This window comes from Symphalangus syndactylus, chromosome 20 (assembly GCF_028878055.3).
Source record: "Symphalangus syndactylus isolate Jambi chromosome 20, NHGRI_mSymSyn1-v2.1_pri, whole genome shotgun sequence".
NCBI lineage: Eukaryota > Metazoa > Chordata > Mammalia > Primates > Hylobatidae > Symphalangus > Symphalangus syndactylus.
The window spans coordinates 64,621,839-64,646,903 of record NC_072442.2 but is presented as its reverse complement, the minus strand read 5'-3'; the positions used below and the strand labels follow the sequence as shown (position 1 = coordinate 64,646,903).

The following is a 25,065-nucleotide window of genomic DNA, read 5'->3' as shown; positions in this document are numbered from 1 at the left end:
TGAAGGAACAAACTCCGGACACACCATCTTTAAGAACTGTAACACTCACCGCGAGCGTCTGTTGCTTCATGCTTGAAGTCAGCGAGACCAAGAACCCACCGGAAGGAACCAATTCCGGACACGCTGGGACTATATGCATGAGCCATTGTACCCAGCCTGCCATTTTCTTTTTACATCATCTCACTTGCTCCTAAGACTTGCCAGCATTTTAAAGTCTATTATTGTGGTCTGGACCCACTCTGGGACGTCCTGGTCTGCTCTGAGACCTGGGACAGTCTCTGATAAAATCCTGGTGGACTCCCAAATGTATCCAGTAAAAGCTATGAGGGAGCCTCAGACAGAGCCTTCCCCTTCTCCAAAGAAATGTGCTGGGGGCCCCACCTGGGGGAAACCAGACCCTCCTGCCTCTGATCCCAAACTTTCCCCACACCGGTCTCTGTTCCTTCTACACATTTTATAGATGAAAAGGGAGGATGTATGGTGCAATGGGCTGAGCCTTTAGAGACAGGGGAATTACTCCTCAATTAAGAAAAACTAAACAGCAAACGAGGCCAGGCCCAGTGGCTCGCACCTACAATCCCAGCACTTTGGGAGGCTGAGGCTGGAGGATCACTTGACGCCAGGAGTTAGAGACCAGCGTGGACAACAAAGTGAGACCCTTGTTTCTACCTAAAAAAAAAAAAAAAATTTAAAATTAGGTGGGCATGGTGGCAAGTGCCTGTGGTCCCAGCTCCTCAGGAGGCTGAGGTGGGAGGATTGCTTGAGCCCAGGAGATTGAGGCTGCAGTGAGCTGTGATCATGCCACTGCACTTCAGCCTGGGTGACATAGAGAAATGCTTTAAAAAAAAAAAAAAGAAAAAGAAAATTTCTCATTCCTCTATGGGATGAGGCGCTTCCAAGAGGAAAAATGTCAGCTGCAGGAGAGTTGCCAACAGCATCACTGTTCCCAGCAGCAGCTTGGAGGTGTCCCTTGGTCACCCATGCAGCCTCTGAAGACACGTGGGTTCTCTCTTCCCCTCCAGACCTGGTGAGGGTGAAATAACACCTCCCCCTTAGCCTGAGATTCCAACAAACCCAAAAAACATTCCCCACAAAATTAAAGGAAACAAAACAGAAAATAAACAACATTAAAAAACCCCAGCCGGGCATGGTGGCTCACACCTGTAATCCCAGCACTTTGGGAGGCCGAGGTAGGTGGATCACCTGAGGTCAGGAGTTCGAGACCAGCCTGACCAACATGGAGAAACCCTATCTCTACTAAAAATACAAAAAAGTAGCCGGACGTGGTGGCACATGCCTGCAATCCCAGCTACTCGGGAGGCTGAGGCAGGAGAATTGCTTGAACCCAGGAGGCAGAGGTTGTGGTGAGCTGAGATGACGCCTTTGCACTCCAGACTGGGCAACAAGAGCAAAACTCTGCCTCAAAAAAAAAAAAAAACCACAAAACCCAAATCTCATAAAATCATACGGTTCTTGGAGTAGACGTTCAGATGTTACTTCCTTGTGGTGAATTCTATTTCCCACCTCAAAGGAGCAGGAAGGCCTGGAAGGAGGAATCTCCCCTGGGGCACACAAGGAGGTCATTCCGAGATAAGGGGGCCAGGGGCAGACCCAGCCTTCCTGCAGAGTCCCGAGGAACTGGGTGGCCCAGAGAAACAAGAGTGGGGAACGGTGGTACCGGAAGAGTTTCACCAAGTGCCTCCCAGGGCAACTCGCCCTTTTCCTTTTGCTAAGGTCCTGCCATGATGGACATATCCCATTAATAGACATTACTGATCCACTTACGTGGCAGATGCATTATTAACGCTATTTAAATGCAGTCAACAGGAGGCAGGACGCTCCTCTCTGTGGGAGGCACTTCCGTGTCCATCAGCACCTTGTGTGACCCACCGTAAATGATGGGTTGGTACTCAGTACCCAGCGCCCAATATTTGAACTGAGGAAAATTCCACTGAGACAGTAAACACTTGAAAGAGTGAAGAGCCAAATGCTAGTCCACTGGGCACTAAAAAGGATAAAGATTCAGGCCGGGTGTGGTGGCTCACGCCTATAATCCTGGCACTTTGGAAGGCCGAGGTGGACGGATCACCTGAGATCGGGAGTTCGAGACCAGCCTGGCCATCATGGAGAAAACCTGTCTCTACTAAAAATACAAAATTAGCTGGGTGTGATGGCGGGCACCTGTAATCCCAGCTACTCGAGAAGCTGAGGCAGGAAAATCACTTGAACCTGGGAGGCAGAGGTTGTGGTGAGCCGAGATCACGCCATTGCACTCCAGCCTGGACAACAAGAGCAAAACTCTGCCTCAGAAAAAAAAAAAAAGAGCATAAAGAATCAAACTCGAGTCAACCAAATCCACAAAGCAGTGACGACTCTACCACGGTACCTCTTAGAGCTACGCGCATCTCGTTCTAACTCCAGCTCCCGGCGCTGGCTTCCCCCACAGCATGAGTGAACTTTCTTTTTTTTTTTTTTTTTTTTTGAGACGGAGTCTTGCTCTGTCCCCAGGCTGGAGTGCAGTGGCGCGATCTCGGCTCACTGCAAGCTCCGCCTCCCAGGTTCACGCCATTCTCCTGCCTCAGCCTCCCAAGTAGCTGGGACTACAGGCGCCCGCCAACACGCCCGGCTAATTTTTTGTATTTTTAGTAGAGACGGGGTTTCACCGTGTTAGCCAGGATGGTCTCGATCTTCTGACCTCGTGATCCACCCGCCTCGGCCTCCCAAACTGCTGGGATTACAGACTTGAGCCACTGCGCCCGACCTATGAGTGAACTTTCTCATACGCATCCGCTCCTCTCCACTCCCAAGTTCCAGGACTGTAACTGGTAATGCAATGAGGATGAGTGTGAAACCCACGTATAAAATACCACGAGTGCACATGTCTTCCCATAGTTCCCTGTACACGATTCGGATCCAATGCATGGTCCTACCTGCCTTCCCAGCCGCACAGTCCCCACTGCACACTCTGCCTCAGCCAGGTCGGCTCGTGGGCTTAACCACAGTTTTCAGCGTCCGGCTTCCCTACCTCCGCCCAGGTGGATCTCTCCTCTGTCCTTCGTGGCTTCGAGGCTGAGCTTACAGGTGTCTGTCTCCTTCATGAAGACCTCCTCGATTGCTGTCCTCCTCCAAATGCCCACATGATAGGATCTGTACCATTTAGAGAATTCATTGCTTTCTCCCTCGCTGTCACAGTTGGGTACATATCTGTCAAGTGGGGGCTAAGCGGGCAGGAAAGGCCTTCACCAGTCTGACCACAGGACCTGCATGAAGTAGGTAGTCACTGAGGCTTGTAGAATGATGAACGAAGAATGAATGAATGAAATTTCTAATCACCCATTAGCCTGTTATACTTGAAGTGTCTGGGGTAGAGTGACTAAGTGACTTTTATTTTTGTGCGTATATTAATAGAAGATTACTTTTTTCTTTTTTGAGATGGTGACTCACTCTGTCACCCAGGCTTGGGGTGCAGTGGCACAATCATGGCTCACTGCAGCTTTGACCTCCCTGGGCTCAGGTGATCCTCCCACCTCAGCCTCCTGAGTAGCTGAGACTACAGGTACATACCACACCTGGCTATTTTTTTTTTTTTTTTTTTTTTAAGACAGAGTCTCGCTCTGTCAGCAGGCTGGAGTGCAGTGGCACGACCTCAGCTCACTGCGACCTCTGTCTCCCGGGTTCAAGCAATTCCCCTGCCTCACCTTCTTGAGTAGCTGGGACTACAGGCACCTGCCACCATGCCTGGCTAATTTGTTGCATTTTAGTAGAGACGGGGTTTCATCGTGTTGGCCAGGACAGTCTCGATCTCCTGACCTCATGATCTGCCTGCCTCAGCCTCCCAAAGTGCCGGGATTACAGGCGTGAGTCATCACGCCCGGCCCCTGGGTAATTTTTATATTTTTTGTACAGATGGGGTCTCGCCGTGTTGCCCAGGCTGGTCTCAAACTCCTGGGTTCAAGCAATCCGCCCGCCTTGCGCTCTCAAAGTGCTGGGGTTACAGCTGTGAGCCCTTGTGCCTGGCCCATAGAAGATTTCAACAGAGGTAATTCTACCAGAGCATTAAGTTAAAATTCATCTCCTGAAGTAGCTTATTCATCACCAAGACTCCAAGTCTGTGCTGAATGCTGCCCATTGACAAAGTGTAACCAGATGAACACATACTGATCCCATAATTAGCATCTCAGCCAGGCGCGGTGGCTCACGTCTGTAATCCCAGCACTTTGGGAGGCCGAGGCGGGCAGATCACGAGGTCAGGAGATCGAGACCATCCTGGCTAACACGGTGAAACCCCGTCTTTACTAAAAATACAAAAAATTAGCCGGGCGTGGTGGTGGGCGCCTGTAGTCCCAGCTACTCAGGAGGCTGAGGCAGGAGAATGGCGTGAACCCGGGAGGCGGGGCTTGTAGTGAGCCGAGATTGCGCCACTGCACTCCAGCCTGGGCGACAGAGAGAGACTCTGCCTCAAAAAATAAAAATAAATAAAAATAAATTAGCATCTCACGGGGTGTGGCTTCCACATCACCAGCACCGGGAGCACATGCCAAAAAATGTGGAGGCCCAGATCCAAGCCAAGCTAGAGCATCAGAGCCTTCGGGGGTGGAGGCAAAGAGCCAGAAGAGCTGAGTTCACAAGTCATTCTTCCACCCGCCAAAGTCTAAAACACCACTCCACTCTGAGGCTGTCACCGAGGCCCTACCCAGTCTGCGTGAAGCCTTTGTGGAAAAGCATCAGAGACGATCCAAAAGCCTTCCTTTGGAACAGTGGCTCTGCCGTATGCTAGCCCTGTGGGCCTGGCCGAGTTGTTCTCTCCTCTGTAAAACAAAGAACGTCATATCCACTCCATAAAACGTAATATCGCCTGGAGTGATCATGAGGGTTAGCTGCAAAAGTACACAGCCCATGTAGGACACGTGCTTTTGCAGATGGGACCGGAGTAGGAAGTCTGTGAAGTTCACACGTCTATTTTTACTAACCTTCAACTGAAATGTAGCATTCCCTTCAATTATGAAGTAGGCAACAACCCTAGTAGTATCAGCAGCACCTGCAATCTTTTTTTTTTTTTTGAGACGGAGTTTTGCTCTTGCCGCCCAGGCTGGAGTGCAGTGGCATGAACTCGGCTCACTGCAACCTCCGCCTCCTGGGTTCGAGCGATCCTCCTGCCTCAGCCTCCCAAGTAGCTGGGATTACAGGTACCCGCCACCACGCCTGGCTAATTTTTGTATTTTTAGTAGAGACAGGGTTTCACCATGTTGGCCAGGCTGGTCTCGAACTCCTGACCTCAGGAGATCTGTCCACCTCAGCCTCCCAAAGTGCTGGGATTACAGGCGTCAGCCACTGCGCCCACCTGTAATCTTGAAACCAACAGAAATTGTATATTCCTGTCACATTACAGCTACCACAGGTATCTCAAAATATAATGTAAGCTCATCACCACTTTGGAAGTAAGGTAGTTATTAGACCTGCTGCTTTAAGGCATTAATAAAGATATACATACATCTCTATATAAATTTTTAAAAACATTCTGATTGTTAGATTTCAATATAATTGATTTTTGTAAACTTTTATTGTTTAAAAATAAGCTGATAGACGGTTGGGAAAACGCGGCAAAACAAGCAGAGGAAGATGCTAACAGCAGAAACTAGGTGGTGGGCAGACCAGTGTTCACTGTAGAATTCGACTTTTCTGTATATGTGAACATTTTCATAATGCAACGTTTGGGAAAATACCTGACAAGGGGTTGCTGGACCGCCAAAAGGATCCATGGCCCACCAAACAGTCAGAAACCCCTAACCTAGAGGTACTGGTGTCCTTAACCAGCTAGCCAATCCACTCAGTTCTTCATCCAGGAGCCAAAAGACCCCAGGCCCGGGTGTCCCAATTCCACTTAGGCTGGCAGCCTTTTGCCAGACGAAGAAATCAAAAAGGTTTGCAGCACCAAAGTGGGCCAGTGGTGTTCTCTCTCACTCATCCCAGCACTCCAACCTTAGCCTCAGATCTCACAGCTCTAAAGAGAGGAAAGATCGCCCCGAGAAACCAAAGCCAAGAGCTCGAAAACGTCTGCCAGTTCTGGGCAGGCCTAGTCCAGGCCCCCTCTCGGCCCTGGACAGAAGATGAGGCGTCCACAAAGACCACACCTGCAGTCCCCCGACTACTCTGCCCCCAGGACTGCAACTGGCTGCAGGGTCCTAGGAGATGATTAACAAGGAATCTCGGCCGGGCGCGGTGGCTCACGCCTGTAATCACAGCACTTTGGGAGGCAGAGGTGGGTGGATCATGAAGTCAGGAAATTGAGACCATCCTGACTAACACAGTGAAACCCCATCTCTACTAAAAATACAAAAAATTAGCCAGGCGTGGTGGCGGGTGCCTGTAATCCCAGCTACTCGGGAGGCTGAGGCAGGAGAATGGCGTGAACCCGGGAGGCGGAGCTTGCAGTGAGCAGAGATCGTGCCACTGCACTCCAGCCTGGGTGACAGAGGAGGCTCCGTCTCAAAAAAAAAAATAAATAAATAAAACCAGGAATCTCCTCCTCAGGGACAGAGGGAGGGCAAGGGCAGGGCCTCTCCCAGAAGCGGAAGGGCACCGTGGTCCTGTCTTCTGCCTGGTGGTACTTAGGCAGATTGTTTTTCAGACAGACCACCAATGATGACGGCTGCTTCCTAATGCCCACCACCTCATCTGTAAGACTTAGTTCCCTGACTTTGGAGAGCACATGGCTCTCTAATCCTATTAAAGTCAAATCACCCTTACTTGCCCAGAGGCTCAGAAGTTCAAAGGTAGAAATGCACCTCTTCTACCCCAGACGCAGGGAGCAGCTCAGAAAAAGCTAATGAGAAAATACCAGGGTCATGTTGTTTGAACTGGACAAGAAAGAAAAAGCATAGAGAAAAAAAAAAAGTCATCTTAATTCATGGAAAAATACATGGCCTTGCCAACAATCAAAGAAAAGTAAAACTGAAACTATAATTATATACCCATTAAGCAAACAAATTAAGTAAAAATGGAGATTCCAGAACAAGTTCACACTGCTGATAACCACATAAAGTGGTCCGGTCTTTCTGGAAAGCACTTTAGCACCGCAGAGCAATTACAAAAAGTTTTTCATTCCACTCTTGGAAAAAGCTAAAAGGGCTTCTTCACAAATTGTAAAGAGCTATATAAACGTATGTGACTAATTCCTCAAAGATTATGTTAACCCAAGATGATACCCCTCCCTCTATTCCCCCACCTGACCCCCAACATTTAGCAGCAGCACTTAGCTTCTGACATGGGTTCCTGGAAAATGGTCACAAATGGCAGAAGATGGAATCCTATTCATGCAACCCGCCCTCAAAAAAAAAAAAACCTTTGTATTTAGATATAAATTTAGAGATGCACAGAATATGATTTGTTTTTTTTTTTTTTTTTTTTTTTTTGAGACAATCTTGCTCTGTCGCCCAGGCTGGAGTGCAATGGTGTGATCTCGGCTCACTGCAACCTCCCCCTCCTGGGTTCAAGCCATTCTCCTGCCTCAGCCTCCCAAGTAGCTGGGATTACAGGCGCCTGCCACCACGCCAGGCTAATTTTTGCATTTTTAGTAGAGACAGGGTTTCACCATGTTGGCCAGGCTGGTCTTAAACTCCTGACCTCAGGTGATCCACCCGCCTCGGCCTCCCAAAGTGCCCGGCTCAGAATATGGGTTTGGAAAGATACACGTTAAACCAGGTCATCTCAGCCTCTAAGGAAGAGCATTGAATGAAGCAAGGTTGCGACAAAGGCAAATTTTCACTTTTTACTGATTTCACTATGAGAAATGTACCTATTACTCATGTACGTTACAAAATTTGCTCCCACTAATAAAAAACCAAAGCAAGTCAACCGAAGTTGGGAATTATCCATTTAGGTGCATCCTCCTGAACTCTATTAGGACGACGATGCTTCCTGAAGTGATTAAGTTTCCCTAAGCCAGGCACAGTGGCACATGCCCTTAGTCCCAGCTACTGCAGATCACTTGAGCTCAGGAGTTCAAGTCCAGCCTGGGTAACAAGGTGAGACCCCAGTCTCCAAAAATAAAAATTAAAAAATTTTAATAGCCAGGTGCAGTAGAGGCTCACACCTGTAATCCCAGCACTTTTGGAGGCCGAGCTGGGTGGATCACGAGGTCAGGAGTTCGAGACCAGCCTAACATGGCGAAACCCCCTCTCTACTAAAAATGCAAAAATTAGCTGGGCATGGTGGCGTGCGCCTGTAGTCCCAGCTACTCGGGAGGCTGAGGCAGGAGAATCGCTTGAACCCGGGAGGCAGAGTTTCCAGTAAGCCGAAATCATGCTACTGCACCCCAGCCTGGGCGAAAGAGCGAGACTCTGCCTCAAACAAACAAAAATTAATAAAGTGAAAGTTTCCCTTAATTCCATATACTGAATCTGTTCCTGGTTCAAGTATTGGTAAAATTCTGGTGCCATTACAATATAATTATGACTAGAAGACCCAGAAAATCTTAACCAAAAACCCCTCCTTGTAAATGTATTAGAGACGTGCACAGAATAATGCAGTAGTGCAGATCATTTAAGACAGCAGGAGGCCGGGCGCGACGGCTCATGCCTGGAATCTCAGCACTTTGGGAGGCCAAGGTGAGTGGATCACTTGAAGTCGGGAGTTCAAGACCAGCCTGGCCAACATGGTGAAACCCCATCTCTACTAAAAATACAAAAATTAGGTGGGTGTGGTGGCGCACCTGCAGTCCCAGCTACTCAGGAAGCTGAAGCAGGAGAATCGATTGAACCTGGGAGGTGGAGGTTGCAGTGAGCTGAGATCGCACCACTGCACTCTAGCCTGAACGAGAGAGAGAGAGAGACCCTGTCTCAAAAAAAAAAAACAAAACAAAACTGTTGGGCTCAGCCCTGTGGAGTAACCTTTCCTCATAATCGAATAAGGCCTAAATAACGTGACCAGTTTAGGTTTTCACACCTGCTTGGTTTTATCCCTCCAATAACTGCATCCAAAGTTCAGCGGGTCCCAGCTCAGTCCTTTTCTGGGTAGGAAAGTGGCCCTATGGCATGACTCACGTTCTCAGTTCTATGCAAGCTCTACCATTTCTTGTTCCAGGCAGAGGGTGAAAAGGAAACGAGAAAGGCCTAGCACCAAAAAGGCAGCTTGTAGAAGAAAGACTGGCTGGGAAAGTACCCCGTGTTGCTTTCTGTTCTCATTTGATAGTGCAGATTCGAATAACCTGTTTCTCTCATGATACAATCTGCACTTTGGAGGGATGAAACCAAGCAGGTGTGAAAACCTAAATTGGCCACGTTATTTAGGCCTCATTCGATTACGAGAAAAGGTAACTCCACAGGGCTGAGCCCAGCACTTTTTTTTTTTTTTTTGAGATGGAGTCTCACTCTGTCGCCCAGGCTGGAGTGCAATGGCACGATCTCGGCTCACTGCAAGCTCCGCCTCCCAGGTTCAAGCAATTCTCCTGCCTCAGCCTCCCGAGTAGCCGGGATTACAGGCATGCGCCACCAAGCCCAGCTAATTTTGTATTTTTAGTAGAGATGGGGTTTCTCCATGTTGGTCAGGATGGTCTCAAACTCCCGACCTCAGGTGATCTGCCCATCTCGGCCTCCCATAGTGCTGGGATTACAGGCATGAGCCACTGTGCCCGGCCTCGTTTTTTATTTATTCATTCATTTTTTTTTTTGAGACACGGTCTCACTCTGTTGCCCAGGCTGGAGTGCAGTGGCACGATCTTGTCTCACTGCAACCTGTCTTGTGGGTTCAAGCGATTCTCATGTCTCAGCCTCCTGAGTAGCTGGGACTAAAGGTGTATGCCACAGACCTTGGCCCAAGCCATAGCATATGAATTTGTAAAATCTAACCATGTCTGCACTTAAAAGCGTCTTCCTCCTCACTGAGTAGTTCCTGATGGAGTCCCCTGATTACAACTGCCTTGCTTAACGCCACAGATCAGCATAGCTCAGTAAGTCAATAGCAGGCTTCCCTGTGACAATGAGAGTGGGGTCTTATTTGCAATTTTAAAGAGTATAAAAGCAGGGACTTTTATGTAATATTGAAAACTTGGACACAACTCCTGAGCCCAACGGGAAAATAAGCAAACTTACCTGTGTGTTTTCCCTCAAAGGCAAATTCCACTGAAACAACCCAAGAGTTACAAGGAAGGGAAAAGGCCGGGCGCAGTGGCTCACACCTGTAATCCCAGCACTTTGGGAGGCAGAGGCTGGCGGATCACGAGGTCAGGAGATCGAGACCATCCTGGCTAACACAGTGAAACCCTGTCTCTACTAAAAATACAAAAAATTAGCCGGGCGTGGTGGTGGGCACCTGTAGTCCCAGCTACTCTGGAGGATGAGGCAGGAGAATGGCGTGAACCCGGGAGGCGGAGCTTGCAGTGAGCCGAGATTGCGCCACTGCACTCCAGCCTGGGCGACAGAGCGAGACTCCGTCTCAAAAAAAAAAAAAAAAACAAGGAAGGGGAAAAGCCTGTGGCAGCACTGGAAACCAGAGAACAATATAATCAAGTGACCGATAGCACAGAGGGATTTCTGCACGAAATGAAGATGATGGAATCAGATCAACAGGGAAGCAGATCATGCCCAACAGCCTAGTGACATAACACCAGCAAGCTACGGGGCTCCATGAGAGCTGAATGGGCTGCTCCCACCAAGCCCTAGAAACTACCCAAAGGCACAGCAGCTGGGGCTCGGATGACAGGCAGGTGTGAGGCAGGCAGAGGAGGGCTGGAAAAGCCCTCCCATTACAACCAGGCACACGGTTTACTTCTCGGAGCTCTCCACGTCCTAGTCAAAGAAGTAACGGTAGCCAAAAGTAGAAATATCAGAAAGACTCCAAATGCCATTATTTGCAAATAGAATTGTCTCCTTAGAAAAATCCCAAAGAATCAGCTAAAGAGTGATTAAAAAACAGTTTGGCCAGGCGCGGTGGCTCATGCCTGTAATCCCAGCACTTTGGGAGGCTGAGGCGGGTGGATCACCTGAGGTCAGGAGTTCGAGACCAGCCTAACATGGTGAAACCCCGTCTCTACTAAAAGTACAAAAATTAGCCGGGCATGGTGGCGGGTGCCTGTAGTCCCAGCTACTTGGGAGGGTGAGGCAGGAGAATTGCTTGAATCTGGGAGGTGGAGGTTGCAGTGAGCAGAGATCACCCACTGCACTCCAGCATGGGCAACAGAGTGAGACTCTGTCTCCAAAAAAACACCACATTTCAGTAAGATGGCCAGATAAGAGAAACATTCAAAACCACCAACTGTTCTAAGTGCAAACTCTCAACAGTCAGGGGGAAAAAACGGTATTTTCTCACAGTAGCAACAAAAGCATAATACAGGCCAGGCACAGTGGCTCATGTCCCAACACTTTCAGAGGCTAAGGCAGGAGGATCACTTGAAGCCAGGAGTTTGAAATCAGCTTGGTCAACATAGCTAGATCCCATCTCTACAAAAGAAAAATTAAAAAATGAGCTGGGCATAGTGGCCTGCACCTGTAGTCCCAGCTACGTAGGAGGCTGAGGCAGAGGACGGCTTGAACCCACAAGTTCAAGACTGCAGTGACCTATGACTGCATCACTGCCCTGCAGCCTGGGTGACACAGTGAGACCCTCGGACTACAGGCACATGCCACTACGCCCAGCTAATTTTTGTATTTTTAGTAGAGACGGGGTTTCACCATGTTGGCCAGGATGGTCTCAATCTCTTGACCTCGTGATCCGCCTGCCTCAGCCTCCCAAAGTGCTGGGATTACAGGTGTGAGCCATCACGCCTGGCCACAATCTATCATTTTTTAAAAATAAGAATGAAAACTTGCCCTATCAGGCAAAATGTACTGCAGATCATAATACTGTATTTCCAGAATAAAGGCACTACTGCAAAGAAAAGTGTAAATTTATTTAATACCAAATGTTTCCTAAGTTTACTTTTTGCACAATGCACAGACACTTTTGGGACAATGTATGGTTAAAAACTAATATTCTACAAACAGCTCAATGCTGCTCTAGATCATCCTGAAGGAAAAAGTCATCCAAAGGATGCTGGGGCTCTAAGTCCCAGGACTGGCTGATAGCCTCTTCCAGTGGATAGCAGGCCCTAATTCTCTTCTTCCAGCAGATTCTCTGATTTCAGCTGGGCCTTCCTGATGCTCTCCAAGTTCAGTTGTTGATATTTTCTTTTAAAAAAGCCACACTGAAACAAAGGAAGTCCAGTTACAGGCCAAAGATAGCCATCTGTTTCAGAAAACCGGCATTCTGGCTGTTGCCTAATAGCCCCTATATTCCTCTGCTTCTCATACTTACTACTCCCTTCTACCTTCGTCTGAATCTCTCCTGGATAGTCCAATCCTTCAAGACCTCTGGTGCTCATCCCTCAATCAGAACCGACTCCACTTTCCTCTGAACCCTGCTCTCCTGAGCAGTTGAACCTTTTTAACTTATTTTGCAAAGCATGATAATTTCGGCTGTACTGGATCTAATCTTACTTATGCAAAAATACTCAGTATAGCCTATGATGCTGAAGATAGAAGGAAATCAAGTACAGCTTCCTACATCAAGCTCATCATCTAGTAGAAAAAGAGATAATTACAATACAGTGTGATAACTGCCATTTGGAAGGGTTTCCAGAAGGTAGCTCACAGGAAACGCACAGAAGCCTGCAGAGAGGACGCAGGAGTCTCTAGACCGCTTTCGGGGAAGACAGTGAGGGAAGTGAGCAGACATGGAGGGCATTCCTGACAAGAGAAGCGGCCTAGGCGTACACAGAGGCACGAACCTATTTAGGGAATAGTTTGACTTGTTGGGAGAAAAAAGAAGGCCAGGCGCTTATGCCTGTAACCCCACCACTTCGGGAGGCCAAGATGAAAAGATCGCTTGAGCCCCGGAGTTTGAGACCAGCCTGGGCAATATAGGGAGACCTCATCTCCACAAAATTAAAATTAAAAAATTAGCGGCTGTGGCGGCATGCACCTGAGTAACAGTCCCAGTTACTCAGGAGACTAAGATGAGAGGATCACCTGAGTCTAGGAGTGCGAGGCCGCAGTGAGCCTTCAACTGCGCCACTGAGCTCCAGCTTGGCGGACAAAGACCCTGTTTTTTATTTTTAAAAAAAGAGGCTGGGAGTGGTGGTTCATGCCTGTAATCCCAGAACTTTGGGAGGCCGAGGCGGGAGGATCACAAGGTCAGGAGTTCGAGACCAGCTTGGCCAATATGGTGAAACCCTGTCTCTACTAAAAATACAAAACAATTAGACAGGCATGGTGGCACATTCCTGTAATCCTAGCTACTCAGGAGGCTGACGCAGGAGCATCTCTTGAACCCGGGGTCAGGGCGGGGGGACGAGGAGGTTGCAGTGAGCCGAGATTGCGCCACCGCACTCTAGCCTGGGCAAAAGAGTGGAACTCCATCTCAAAAAAAAAAAAAAAAAGCAACACTTAAGGGCAGAGGGGGTAGCAGACAGAGAGGAGAGGATCTTAAATAGCAGTAGAAGAGTTTGCACGTTGAGACAGGGGAAGGCAAGGAAAAGATTTCAATAGGGGAACAACAGTCACATCTGTTTTAAGGCCTTACCATTAAGGCCTCTTCTAATTAAGTTATAAATGCTGGCCTAGGGTTGCCCTTCCAGGCCCTATTTAACTCACAGGTAGCCAAACACAACAGGAGTAAGTTCTGGGCCTTGAGAATAGAGAGGTACCAAAGAAATAGATATAAAATCACTCTTTATTATTCAATTAGAGTTTTCTCTTTTCAGACAGAGACTGTTTTACTCATTTGTCTAAATAGGGGTGTGTAGTTGAAGGAAGAGAAAAAAGTGGCCACGAGGCCAGGGTAGCTGCTCTAAGTCAGAGGTTGGCTGTCCTAAGGAGTCCTGTGCCCAAAACCAGAGCCCAGTCTTCCCTCACCGTGATGCCATAAGTAGAACTGACCTTGAACAGGATGACCAGAATCACAATCAACACCAGAAGTCCACCAACGCTGCCTTTGATGATGACAGGCAAAGAATGGTACTTCTCATCTTTCAGGAAGACGACAGTGATCTAGACAAGATAAAGAGATCGCCCAATAAATCAGGTGAAGCAAATGAGGGAAAAATCCTACACGTTATTTTAAGGAGCAAAATACGAGGACTTGGCAACAACCCGTGTATTGATCAAAGCTGATGACAGTAAAGCAAAAAGCTAAATATTCCCTGATGCAGCATTTTAAATCATCTAAAACTACCCAATCATCCAAACACTTCGTAAGAAACTATTCTGGCCCCTTATCTAGAAGGGCTAGGTCTGTCAGGAGATTATGACCTTCTGTTAAAGATGCTCTGACAGCTTGAAAGAGGGTCCCACAGAATCCGGTCTCAACACGAACTGCGAGGCTGTTAGGCCGCTACGGTGCTCTATGTCCCTGAGCCCCATGCCTATTCTCTTTAAAATGATGAGTTCCTTTAAATGATCTCCAAGTCCTTTCCAACTCCGTTCTGACGGCTCTTTTTGATCTTGCAAAGATCCCTAAAGGCTTTGGTAATATTTTCCCCACACAAAATATGACAAAAGTACTGGTCTTCTCCTCACCAGACTAAAAAGTGTATGTTACCTAAGGGACACACTAAATGCAAAATGACATCCGTGTGTACTACCTGTAGAGCTCAGCTATTAGAAGTCATCTCAGGTTTTGTTTTCCAAAGCCTCTCCCAATTTCGGGAGTCTAGTCTCTCTTCTGGCAGGGCTTAGCTAGAAAGTTCAGGGGATATACTTCCTGACACCCAGGTGTGGCCCTTCCAAGTTGTGGCCAGAGCAAGTTCCCAGGACTTAGGTGGGGCCAGAGAGCCAGCAAGACTTCTCTGTCTGCCCAGAGCAACCCTTCACGTGTATGTTTAAGCACCAAGGTCGGGGTGCTTTGGAGAGGTTTCTGTATGGGGTGAAGGGCTGGACAAACTTACCTTTAAGGCCTCTTCCAATTAAGTTATAAATGCTGGTTGACCTAAAGTTGACCTTCCAGGTCCTATTTAGCTCATAGGTAGCTGAACTTAATAGGAGTGAAGTCCTAGGCTTTGAGAATAGGGAGGTACCATAGCAATAAAGAGGGAGGAAGAACAGAAAGAGGGCTGGAATATTCTTCTACAGGAGAAGGAGGGGGACTCAAGACTCTGGGTTTGGGAAGTGAAAGGAAGTCCCAAGGTGACTCGGGAATCAGGCCAGATTTGAGTAGAACAAACGTCCCTGTTTCTCAAAGCCACCTCCCTTTATCTTCTTCTAAACCCACAGATTCCCAGAAGTGCCCCGAAGATGCCCAGGTAGAGGTTAAGGGAGAAGCAGGGCACCGGGTACTACTGTTTGCAGCAAACACGGATGCTGGCCCGCCCAGGGGCCCCTCTCTCCTTTCGGGTTTTATTCAGGAATCATGGTTGGTCTCAGGTGATCATGACACAGCTATTCTCCTTTGCCAGTGACTGACATGAGATTCAGATCTCACTAATAAGATGCAAGAGGATGTCTCCTGGGAGCTTTTGGAAACGGTTTCATCCCTGAAAAGGGAAGGCACATGAAGAAAAATCCAAAATCCTTTTGCTACTGACTTCTTGCTTCCTGTTTTGTATCCTGCCATGTGAAAATACAGCATTTGGAGATGTGGCAACTTTGTGCTGGCCATGAAGGAACGCGTCCCCCACACGGCAGAGTACAAGGACCAAAGAAGCCAGGCCGTCGCCCCAGGCCGGCCTCCCTCACTGGATAAACAGCATATGACCTTATGCTGCATGAGCTGGATTTTCCCTTTCTTGTGGCTGAAATGCATTTGCATACAGTTTGTCTATACTCATAGTCACCGTAAGTCAGGGGCTTATTGTCAGGAACTACTTAATACTTTGCTTAGGATATTGGATTTAAAGAAAGGAATTTTGGGGAATCCATGCTATCGAAATAAAAGTATCAGTAAGTAAGAGGGGGAAATATATAAATTTAAAATGTGCACATAAGAAACTTAATAGTAACTCCTCCCTGCTGGGAGCATGGGAAGGGAGAAGTGAAGGAACCATTATTTTTTATTTGGTACCGTTCTCTGTATGGCTCGGATTTTCTTGCTATTACTTTTATTTGTTAAAATCGGGGCAGTACAATAATGGGGCACTTCTATTTCTTCCCTTTTCTGTATTTTCCATTTCCTTCTATTTTCTGTATTAGAAATACACTACTTAGCCGGGCACGATGGCTCACACCTGTAATCCCAGCACTTTGGGAGGTCAAGGCGGGCAGATCACCTGAGGTCAGGAGTTCGAGACCAGCCTGGCCAACATGGTGAAACCCTGTCTCTATTTAAAAAAATAAATAAATTAGCCGGGCATGGTGGTGGGCACTTGTAATCCCAACTACTCAGGAGGCTGAGGAAAGAGAATCACTTGAACTGGGGAGGTGGAGGTTGCAGTGAGCCGAGATGGCACCACTGGACTCCAGCCTGGGCGACAGAGTGAGATTCTTCCTCAAAAAAAAAAAAAAAAAAAAAGAAATACACTACTTAAAAATAACAGGAAATGTCATATTGGCATGTCTAGAGAATTGCTCCTTTCTGTTCCTCGGAGGAAAACCGGGGACCTTATATTTAGCAATCTAGCATCTCTCTCCTGACATTCCCTCTAGTAGAGAATCATGCCTAACTAAAGAGCTCAGAGCTCACAGATAGATCACCTCTGAAGCCATGTCCAGGCAAGTGTCAACAAGAATGAAAACACAGCGTAACACACAAAGCACTCAGTCCATAAATCACAGGCATCAGTCTGACTTCTAGTCATACTTTTGCAAAAAGAATTCCAAGAGTTCCAGTATCTAGTCTAAATCTTGTAAAAGATTTATGCATTCCTGAGTACTGTTTAATACTATAACTAAACACTGATATAGCACACTAAGACAGTTACTGTATACAAAAAAAATTTCTCACTTAGGTAATTTATTTTTTATTCTTTTTATTTTTTTTTATTTATTTATTTTTTTGAGACTGAGTCTCACTCTATCACTGAGGCTGGAGTGGAGTGGTGTGATCTTGGCTCACTGCAACCTCTACCTCCCAGGTTCAAGCGATTCTCCTGCCTCAGCCTCCCAAGTAGGTGGGATTACAGGCACCCACCATCAGGCCCAGCTAATTTTTGTATTTTTAGTAGACACAGGGTTTCTCCATGTTGGCCAGGCTGGTGTTGAACTCCTGACCTCAAGTGATCCACCCGCCTCGGCCTCCCAAAGTGCTAGGATTACAGGCGTGAGCCACTGGTGCCCGGCTGCAAAAATTTTTTTTTTAATCCATTTTCAAATCAAAGTATATACTGCAGATTCCAGCCCAGTTATTTCAACTCAGAACTCCTCAGCTTAGGCCTCTTAATTGCCTTATTTCATAAGAAGCTGACTCAAGGTCACAAAGGCAGCGATGGCAGAGCCAAGATCAGAAGTGTTAAGGCTGAAAACAGGAAGAGGGCAACAGAATGTCTGTGGAGGCGCTCAAAGGTTAGGCACAATTTTCCTTGGGCACTACTCAGAAACCAGCCAGGACTTACCTTAGTTCTGTGGTTCTCCGCATTCAGTCCCTCATATAGAGATTTGTTGAAAGATATTTCACCAAGGATCTGCAGTTCAGTTACATCTTTTAGTAACTAGAAGATGGGGAAAGGAAGGAGGGAAACAAAACATATTTTAGACATGAACTCACTGTGTTTGAACGGCCTTCACCACCTTTCCCTTTAAAGGTATTCCTGGGCTTAGTTAATGGCCCTAACGTACACAACACTACACAAAGTTACCCAAACAAGACATCTGCAGTTATTCTTCAACTTCTTTTTTTTTTTTTTGAGATGGAGTTTTGCTCTTTCGCCCAGGTGGAGTGAAGTGGTGCGATCTCGGCTCACTGCAACCTCCACCCTGCCAGGTTAAAGCGATTCTCCTGCCTTAGCCTCCCGAGTAGCTGGGATTATGGGCGTGTGCCACCACGCCCGGCTAATTTTTGTATTTTTAGTAGAGATGGGGTTTTGCCATGTTGGCCAGGCTTGTCTCGAACTCCTGACCTCAGATGATCTACCCACCTCAGTCTCCCAAAGTGCTGGGATTACAGGCGTGAGCCACGGCGCCTGGCCTTTTCTTCAACTTCTTTTCCCTTGTGCCATCCAAAGTCAGTTCTTGACTGACTGACTTATTTTTGAGACAGGATCTCGCTCTGTCACCCATGCTAGAGTGCAACAGCATGATCATGGGTCACTGTAGCCTCAACCTTCCAGGCTCAAGTGATCCTCCCACCTCAGTCTCCCGAGTAGCTGGGACCACAGGTGCACCCCACCACACTGGGCTAATTTTTGTATTTTTTGTAGAGATGGGGTTTTACCATGTTGCCCAGGCTGGTCTCAAACTCCTGGGCTCAAGCAATCCACCCACCTTAGCCTCCCACAGTGCTGAGATTACAGGCATGAGCCACCACACCCAGCTTATTTGTTTTATTTAACGTAAGAGTTTATTTATTTAACGTAAGAGTTTTTTCTTTTTTTTTTTTTTTGAGTTCTTTCTTTTTTTAAGAGTTCTTTCTTTTTTTTCTGTTACCCGGGCTGGAATGGAGTGGCTCAATCATAGCTCACTGAAGCTTCAAATTCCTGGGCTCAAACGATACTCCTGCCTCAGCCTCCCAAGTAGCTGGGACTACAGGCATGAGCCACCATGCCTGGCTAATTTATTTATTTTTTTAAGAAATGGGGTTTCACTATGCTGCCCAGGCTGATCTTGAACTCCTGGCCTCAAGCAATCCTCCCGCCTCAGCCTCCCAAAGTATTGGGATTACAGATGTGAGCCACCACACTCACAATTCTTTTTTTTTTAAATTATTTCTTGTACCTGTCCCTTTCTTTTCCACCCCCATTGCTACTTCTTCAGTTGAGACCTCACAAATGTCACCTGGATCACTGTAAGACATTAAACTTGGTCACTTGATCTCTAGTTCCCACTTTAGAATAAGTGATCAGGGAAGGCCTCTCTAAGAAAATAACACCTGTGGCCGGGCGTGGTGGCTCACTCCTGTAATCCCTGCACTTCGGAAGGCTGAGGTGGGTGGATCACCTGAGGTCAGGAGTTCAAGACCAGCCTGACCAACATGATGAAACCCCATCTCTACTAAAAATACAAAATTAGCCAGGTGTGGTAGCTCATGCCTGTAATCCCAGCACTTTGGGAAGCCAAGGAGGGCGGATCACCTGAGGTCAGGAGTTCAAGACCAGCCTGACCAACATGGAGAAACCCCATCTCTACTAAAAATACAAAATTAGCCGGGTATGGTGGTGCATACCTGTAATCTCAGCTACTTGGGAGGCTGAGGCAGGAGAATCGCTTGAACCCGGGAGGCGGAGGTTGCAGTGAGCCGAGATTGTGCCATTGCACAAGAGTGAAACTCAGTCTTGAAAGAAAGAAAAGAAAAGAACACCTAGGTCGGGCGCAGTGGCTCACGCCTGTAATCCCAGCACTTTGGGAGGCCGAGGCGGGCGGATCACCTGAGGTCAGGAGTTCGAGACCAGCCTGGCCAACATGGTAAAACCCCGTCTGTACAAAAAAATACAAAAATTAGCTGGGCGTGGTCGCCGGCGCCCGTAATCCCAGCTACTCGGGAGGCTGAGGCAAGAGAATCGCATGAACCCGGGAGGCGGAGGTTGCAGTGAGTAGAGATCGTGCCACTGCACTCCAGCCAGCCCGGGTGACAGAGCAAGACTCCATCTAAAAAAAAAAAAAAAAAAGAAAGAAAGAAAAGAACACCTGAGCTAAATTTAAGAAGAAACCACGTACGTGAGGACCTAGGGGAAGAGCAGTGTCAAGCAAAGGAACAGCAAGTACAAAGTCTTGTGGCCAGAATAATACTGCATTGGCGAGCTAGAAGAACAGGACAGAATAACCCGATTATAAAAGGGGCAGTGGGAGAGAAAGGCAAGTACTAGGAGATGAAGAATTAAGCAGAGACCAGATCAAGTAGTGCCTTGCTCTGGCCATGAAAAAAGTATGGATTGTAGTCTAAGTGTGCTCAAGCACCAGTATTTTTGTTTGCTTGTTTTTTGTTTTTAATAAGCAGGGGAGTGGCACAATCTAATGTCTGCTCTTAGAAGATGGATAGCTGTTACGTGGGAATTATTTGTAAAGAATGTGGGAAAAGCAGAAGCGAGAAAAGTAGGCCGAAGGTTATTGCAACAGGCCTGGCAAGAAAAGGTAGCTTGAATTACAACGGCAGTGGAAACGGAGAGAAGTGAATGCATTTAGGATATATTTTGGCCCTGAAATGGCAGGGCTTGCTGCTGGAATAGACGTGGGGATGTAGGAAAGGGGAGTCACAGGTAATCCCTAGAGTTCCTTGTACTGTAACTGGAGTATATCTCCCTCCTGAGGATAGCTAAGGAAGGGGTTGGGACAGAGGGTTGGTTTTTTGCACCAAAAGACCTATTTTGGACATGTTATACAAAGATGCTATTAACTCTTCTAGGGGCGATGCCCGTGAGCAACTGGATAATCAAATCTGGAGCATTTCAGTCTCAAATACCTCCTCAGAGTGATCCAAGGAGATCTCTGCAGCCACGGTCACATTTTCTTTATCTGAAGCGATGACACAGCTCACTGAATGCCATTCTTCCACATGCTGGAAAAGCAAGGTCTAGTGAACATAATTCCTTTCCGTGCGGAAAGTCTGAAATGTTTAACACTTTGGACACAGAGCATCGTAAGGTCCCAGAATAGAGGGTGTGAGCAATTTCAGCGCTCACCTCGGCCCAAGCAAAGCTCCAGGGGGAGCAAATGAGACCCAGGGACGAAGCTAGGGAGGGCCTGGCAGCCCCCGGCACTGGCCGGCACGGGTAATCCTGGAAAAACAGTCTCTTGGCCTCTCGTGTCACCCCGCTTCAGGCCCTCCGCCCTCCCCTGGCCTCTCGGGACGGCCGCGCTTACCTGAACCGGACTGTACCCACAAGCGCGCTCCTGACTCCAGCTGCACACCGTGGAGGCCTGGAACGACAGCCATGACCGCGACGCGCTGAACAAACCAAGCCTCCAGTTTTCTGCCCCGTCCCGCCCCCAGCCCTGGGGAGGTGCGCATGAGCAGAGCCGGGAGCTAGGACCCCGCGGCAGGCGGGCGCGTCCGCGTCGCGCGGAAGTCTCGCGATGTTTGCGTTTGAACGTCTTGGCGGGTGCCGGCCATGGCGGCTTCGCTCCCGGGAGCTGGGAGCCGGCTTTTCCGCACTTATGGGGCTGCGGTCGGCAGGAGACAGCGGCGGCCGGGCCGGGAAGCCGCGCAGTGGTTTCCGCCGCAGGACCGGAGGCGTTTCTTCAACAGCAGCGGCAGCAGCGACACCAGCATCGGCGACCCCTCGCAGTCCGACGATCCTGACGATCCCGACGACCCCGACTTCCCCGGCAGCCCGGTGGGGCGGCGGCGGAGGCGTCCCGGCGGCCGAGTCCCCAAGGACCGGCCCAGCCTGACCGTGACCCCAAAGCGCTGGAAGCTGCGAGCTCGCCCGAGCCTAACCGTGAGCCCAGGACGCCTGGGGCTGCGAGCTCGACCCCCGCAGAAATGCAGCACACCCTGCGGCCCGCTCCGACTTCCGCCCTTCCTCAGCCGGGACCTCAGCGTGTGCGGCCAGCCCAGGGACGGCGACGAGCTGGGCACCAGTGCCTCCCTGTTCAGCTCTCTGGCCTCTCCCGGCCCCGGGTCCTCAATGCCAAGGGACAGTGTCATCTCCATCGGCACCTCCGCCTCTCTGGTTGCAGCCTCAGCCGTCCCGAGCGGCCTCTACCTCCCGGAAGTCTCCCTGGACCAAGCATCTCTCCCCTGCTCCCAGGAGGAAGCGACAGGAGGAGCCAGGCTCACCAAGATGGTCCACCAAACCCGTGCCAACCTCAGGTCAGCTCTCTTTGGCCTTATGAACTCAGGAACACCTGAGGATTCTGAGTTTGGGGCAGATGGGAAGAATATGAGGGAGTCCTGCTATAAAAGGAAACTGGTGGGAAATGGACCGGAGGGTCCAGATCTGTCAAGCACAGGCAAGAGGAGGGCCACAGGCCAGGACTCTTGTCAAGAGAGAGGGCTTCAAGAGGCCGTCCGGAGAGAGCATCAGGAGGCCAGTGTTTCCAAGGGCCGCATTGTGCCAGGGGGAGTCGACAGGCTGGAGAGAACTAGATCAAGCCGGAAGAGCAAACATCAGGAGGCAACGGAAACCTCTCTCCTCCATTCCCACCACTTTAAAAAGGGCCAAAAGATGGGAAAAGATTCGTTCCCCGCCCAGGACCTGACTCCTTTACAGAATGCCTGCTTTTGGACCAAAACCAGGGCTTCCTTCAGTTTCCACAAGAAGAAAATTGTGACTGATGTGTCAGAGGTCTGCAGCATCTATACAACTGCCACTTCTCTCTCTGGCTCCCTCCTATCAGAATGTTCAAACCGGCCTGTCATGAACAGAACAAGTGGTGCTCTGTCCTCTTGGCATTCCTCCTCTATGTATTTGCTAAGCCCCTTAAACACTCTAAGTATTTCAAACAAAAAGGCATCTGATGCTGAAAAGGTTTATGGGGAATGCAGTCAGAAGGGTCCTGTCCCCTTTAGCCATTGCCTTCCCACAGAAAAACTACAACGCTGTGAGAAGATTGGGGAAGGGGTGTTTGGCGAAGTGTTTCAAACGATTGCTGATCACACACCTGTAGCCATAAAAATCATTGCTATTGAAGGACCAGATTTAGTCAACGGATCCCATCAGAAAACCTTTGAGGAAATCCTGCCAGAGATCATCATCTCCAAAGAGTTGAGCCTCTTATCCAGTGAAGTGTGCAACCGCACAGAAGGCTTTATCGGGCTGAACTCAGTGCACTGTGTCCAGGGATCTTACCCTCCCTTGCTCCTCAAAGCCTGGGATCACTATAATTCAACCAAAGGCTCTGCAAATGACCGGCCTGATTTTTTTAAAGACGACCAGCTCTTCATTGTGATGGAATTTGAGTTTGGAGGGATTGACTTAGAGCAAATGAGAACCAAGTTGTCTTCCTTGGCTACTGCAAAGAGCATTCTACACCAGCTCACAGCCTCCCTCGCAGTGGCAGAGGCATCACTGCGCTTTGAGCACCGAGACTTACACTGGGGGAATGTGCTCTTAAAGAAAACCAGCCTCAAAGAACTCCACTACACCCTCAATGGGAAGAGCAGCACTATCCCCAGCCGTGGGCTGCAAGTGAGCATCATTGACTACACCCTGTCGCGCTTGGAACGGGATGGGATTGTGGTTTTCTGTGACGTTTCCATGGATGAGGACCTGTTTACTGGTGATGGTGACTACCAGTTTGACATCTACAGGCTCATGAAGAAGGAGAATAACAACCACTGGGGTGAATATCACCCTTATAGTAATGTGCTCTGGCTGCATTACCTGACAGACAAGATTCTGAAACAAATGACCTTCAAGACTAAATGTAACACTCCTGCCATGAAGCAAATTAAGAGAAAGATCCAGGAGTTCCACAGGACAATGCTGAACTTCAGCTCTGCCACTGACTTGCTCTGCCAGCACAGTCTATTTAAGTAAGCTAAATGTGTCTTACGGCCCCGAAATGAGAGGAGACTGGTCTAGAAGCCTCTGGTGCTGTTTCAACCTCTGTCCCCACAGCAGGGTGGAACTCCCATTCTCACAGGTTTCCAGTCAGCTTTTCAAACAAGAATTTTGTTTCCAAATGGAAACTGAAATATTTGTTGAAATGTTTAAATTTGCTGATAGCAAATGTTCTGAAAGAAGTAAACTAGCGGGCTGCAGTGGTGTGCGCCTGTAGTCCCAACTACTCGGGAAGCTGAGGCAGGAGGATCGCTTGAGTCCAGGAGTTCATATCTAGCCTGGTCAGCATAGCAAGACCCCTGTCTCTATTTTTTAAAATAAATAAACTACATATGAAAACAAATGTATATTTATAAACCCTCTTTCTTTCTTTCTTTTTTATTTTATTGATACAGAGTCTTGCTCTGTCACCCAGGCTAGAGTGCAGTGGCGCATCTCAGCTCACTGCAACCTGTGCCTCCCAGGTTCAAGCAATTCTCCTATTTCAGCCTCCCGAGTAGCTGGGATTGCAGGCGTACACCACCATGCCCAGCTAATTGTTTGTATTTTTTTAGTAGAGATGGGGTTTCACCATGTTGGCCAGGCTGGTCTCGAACTCCTCACCTTGTGATCCACCCACCTCGGCATCTGAAAGTGCTGGGTGATTACAGGCGTGAGCCATGGCACCCGACCTATAAGCCCTCTTTCTAGTTGTCAGCAGAGTCCTTTCTGTAAATTCCTTTCTATTTTTTGAGCCTTAACACTTATATAGTCTGAGCAAAAAAAAAAAAAATGCCCAGGCTTCAGCTGTCATACTGAGCAGAGCCTGTTGCTTCAGGTATCAAGGCTAGCTTTGGGAACCAGACTACAGATGAGATAACTGAAAGCAGAGAGGCTGAGGCAAAGCAGAAACCAAAAAAGAGTCTCAGGGGAGAAGACGGGAAGCTAGTAAGCAACTTATAGGGGGCAGTGTAAGAAATGTCACATGTTACATCAGTCACACAGAGAAGCAGAATTTATCAATTTTCAAAGGGAAAATGTCTCTGTCTACTGACAAGGTTTTAATTTTTGCTCTGTCACCCAGGCTGGAGTGCAGTGGTGCGATCTCGGCTCACGCCATTCTCCTGCCTCAGCCTCCTGAGTAGCTGGGACTACAGGCGCCCGCCACCGCGCCCAGCTAATTTTTTAGTAGAGACGGGGTTTCGCCGTGTTAGCCAGGATGGTCTCGATCTCCTGACCTCGTGATCCACCCACCTCGGCCTTCCAAAGTGCTGGGATCACAGGTGTGAGCCACTGCGCCCATCCAATTTTTGCTTATTTTTCCTCAAAGGGAGGAAAATGACAGGTTGCTTTAAGAGCTGAGTGATTGAGATTCCTTCTGAACAGGACTTTGGTAATTTACTCCTAATCTTTTCCCATGGTTAACTTGTCTTTACTCCATTTCTAGAACTCTGGTTTTTATACTTGAGAATCTGTAGTCACTCTGCAAAGAGATGTGATTGTGATAAAGAACTGCCTTTAAATAC

The 25,065-nt window shown here is 48.3% G+C and overlaps 2 protein-coding genes across 2 annotated transcripts in view; one reads left to right on the top strand and one right to left on the bottom strand.

Moving 5' to 3' along the window:
• Positions 1–11,863: 11,863 nt before the first annotated feature.
• ITGAE (integrin subunit alpha E) overlaps positions 11,864–25,065 on the bottom strand; it is a 74,005-nt gene continuing 60,803 nt past the window's right edge. The window contains exons 28-32 of the mRNA XM_063628408.1: positions 20,916–20,972; positions 20,515–20,610; positions 17,516–17,611; positions 13,911–14,021; positions 11,864–12,178 (exon numbers count right to left, since the gene is read on the bottom strand). Coding sequence (XP_063484478.1) covers positions 12,083–12,178; positions 13,911–14,021; positions 17,516–17,611; positions 20,515–20,610; positions 20,916–20,972 — 456 coding nt within the window. The 3' untranslated portion in view covers positions 11,864–12,082. The remainder of the gene's footprint in view (positions 12,179–13,910; positions 14,022–17,515; positions 17,612–20,514; positions 20,611–20,915; positions 20,973–25,065) is intronic.
• HASPIN (histone H3 associated protein kinase) lies at positions 21,074–25,062 on the top strand. Its single transcript, XM_055256163.2, has one exon. It carries the CDS (start codon positions 21,164–21,166, stop codon positions 23,534–23,536), a length of 2,373 nt encoding a protein of 790 aa, XP_055112138.1. The 5' UTR covers positions 21,074–21,163; the 3' UTR covers positions 23,537–25,062.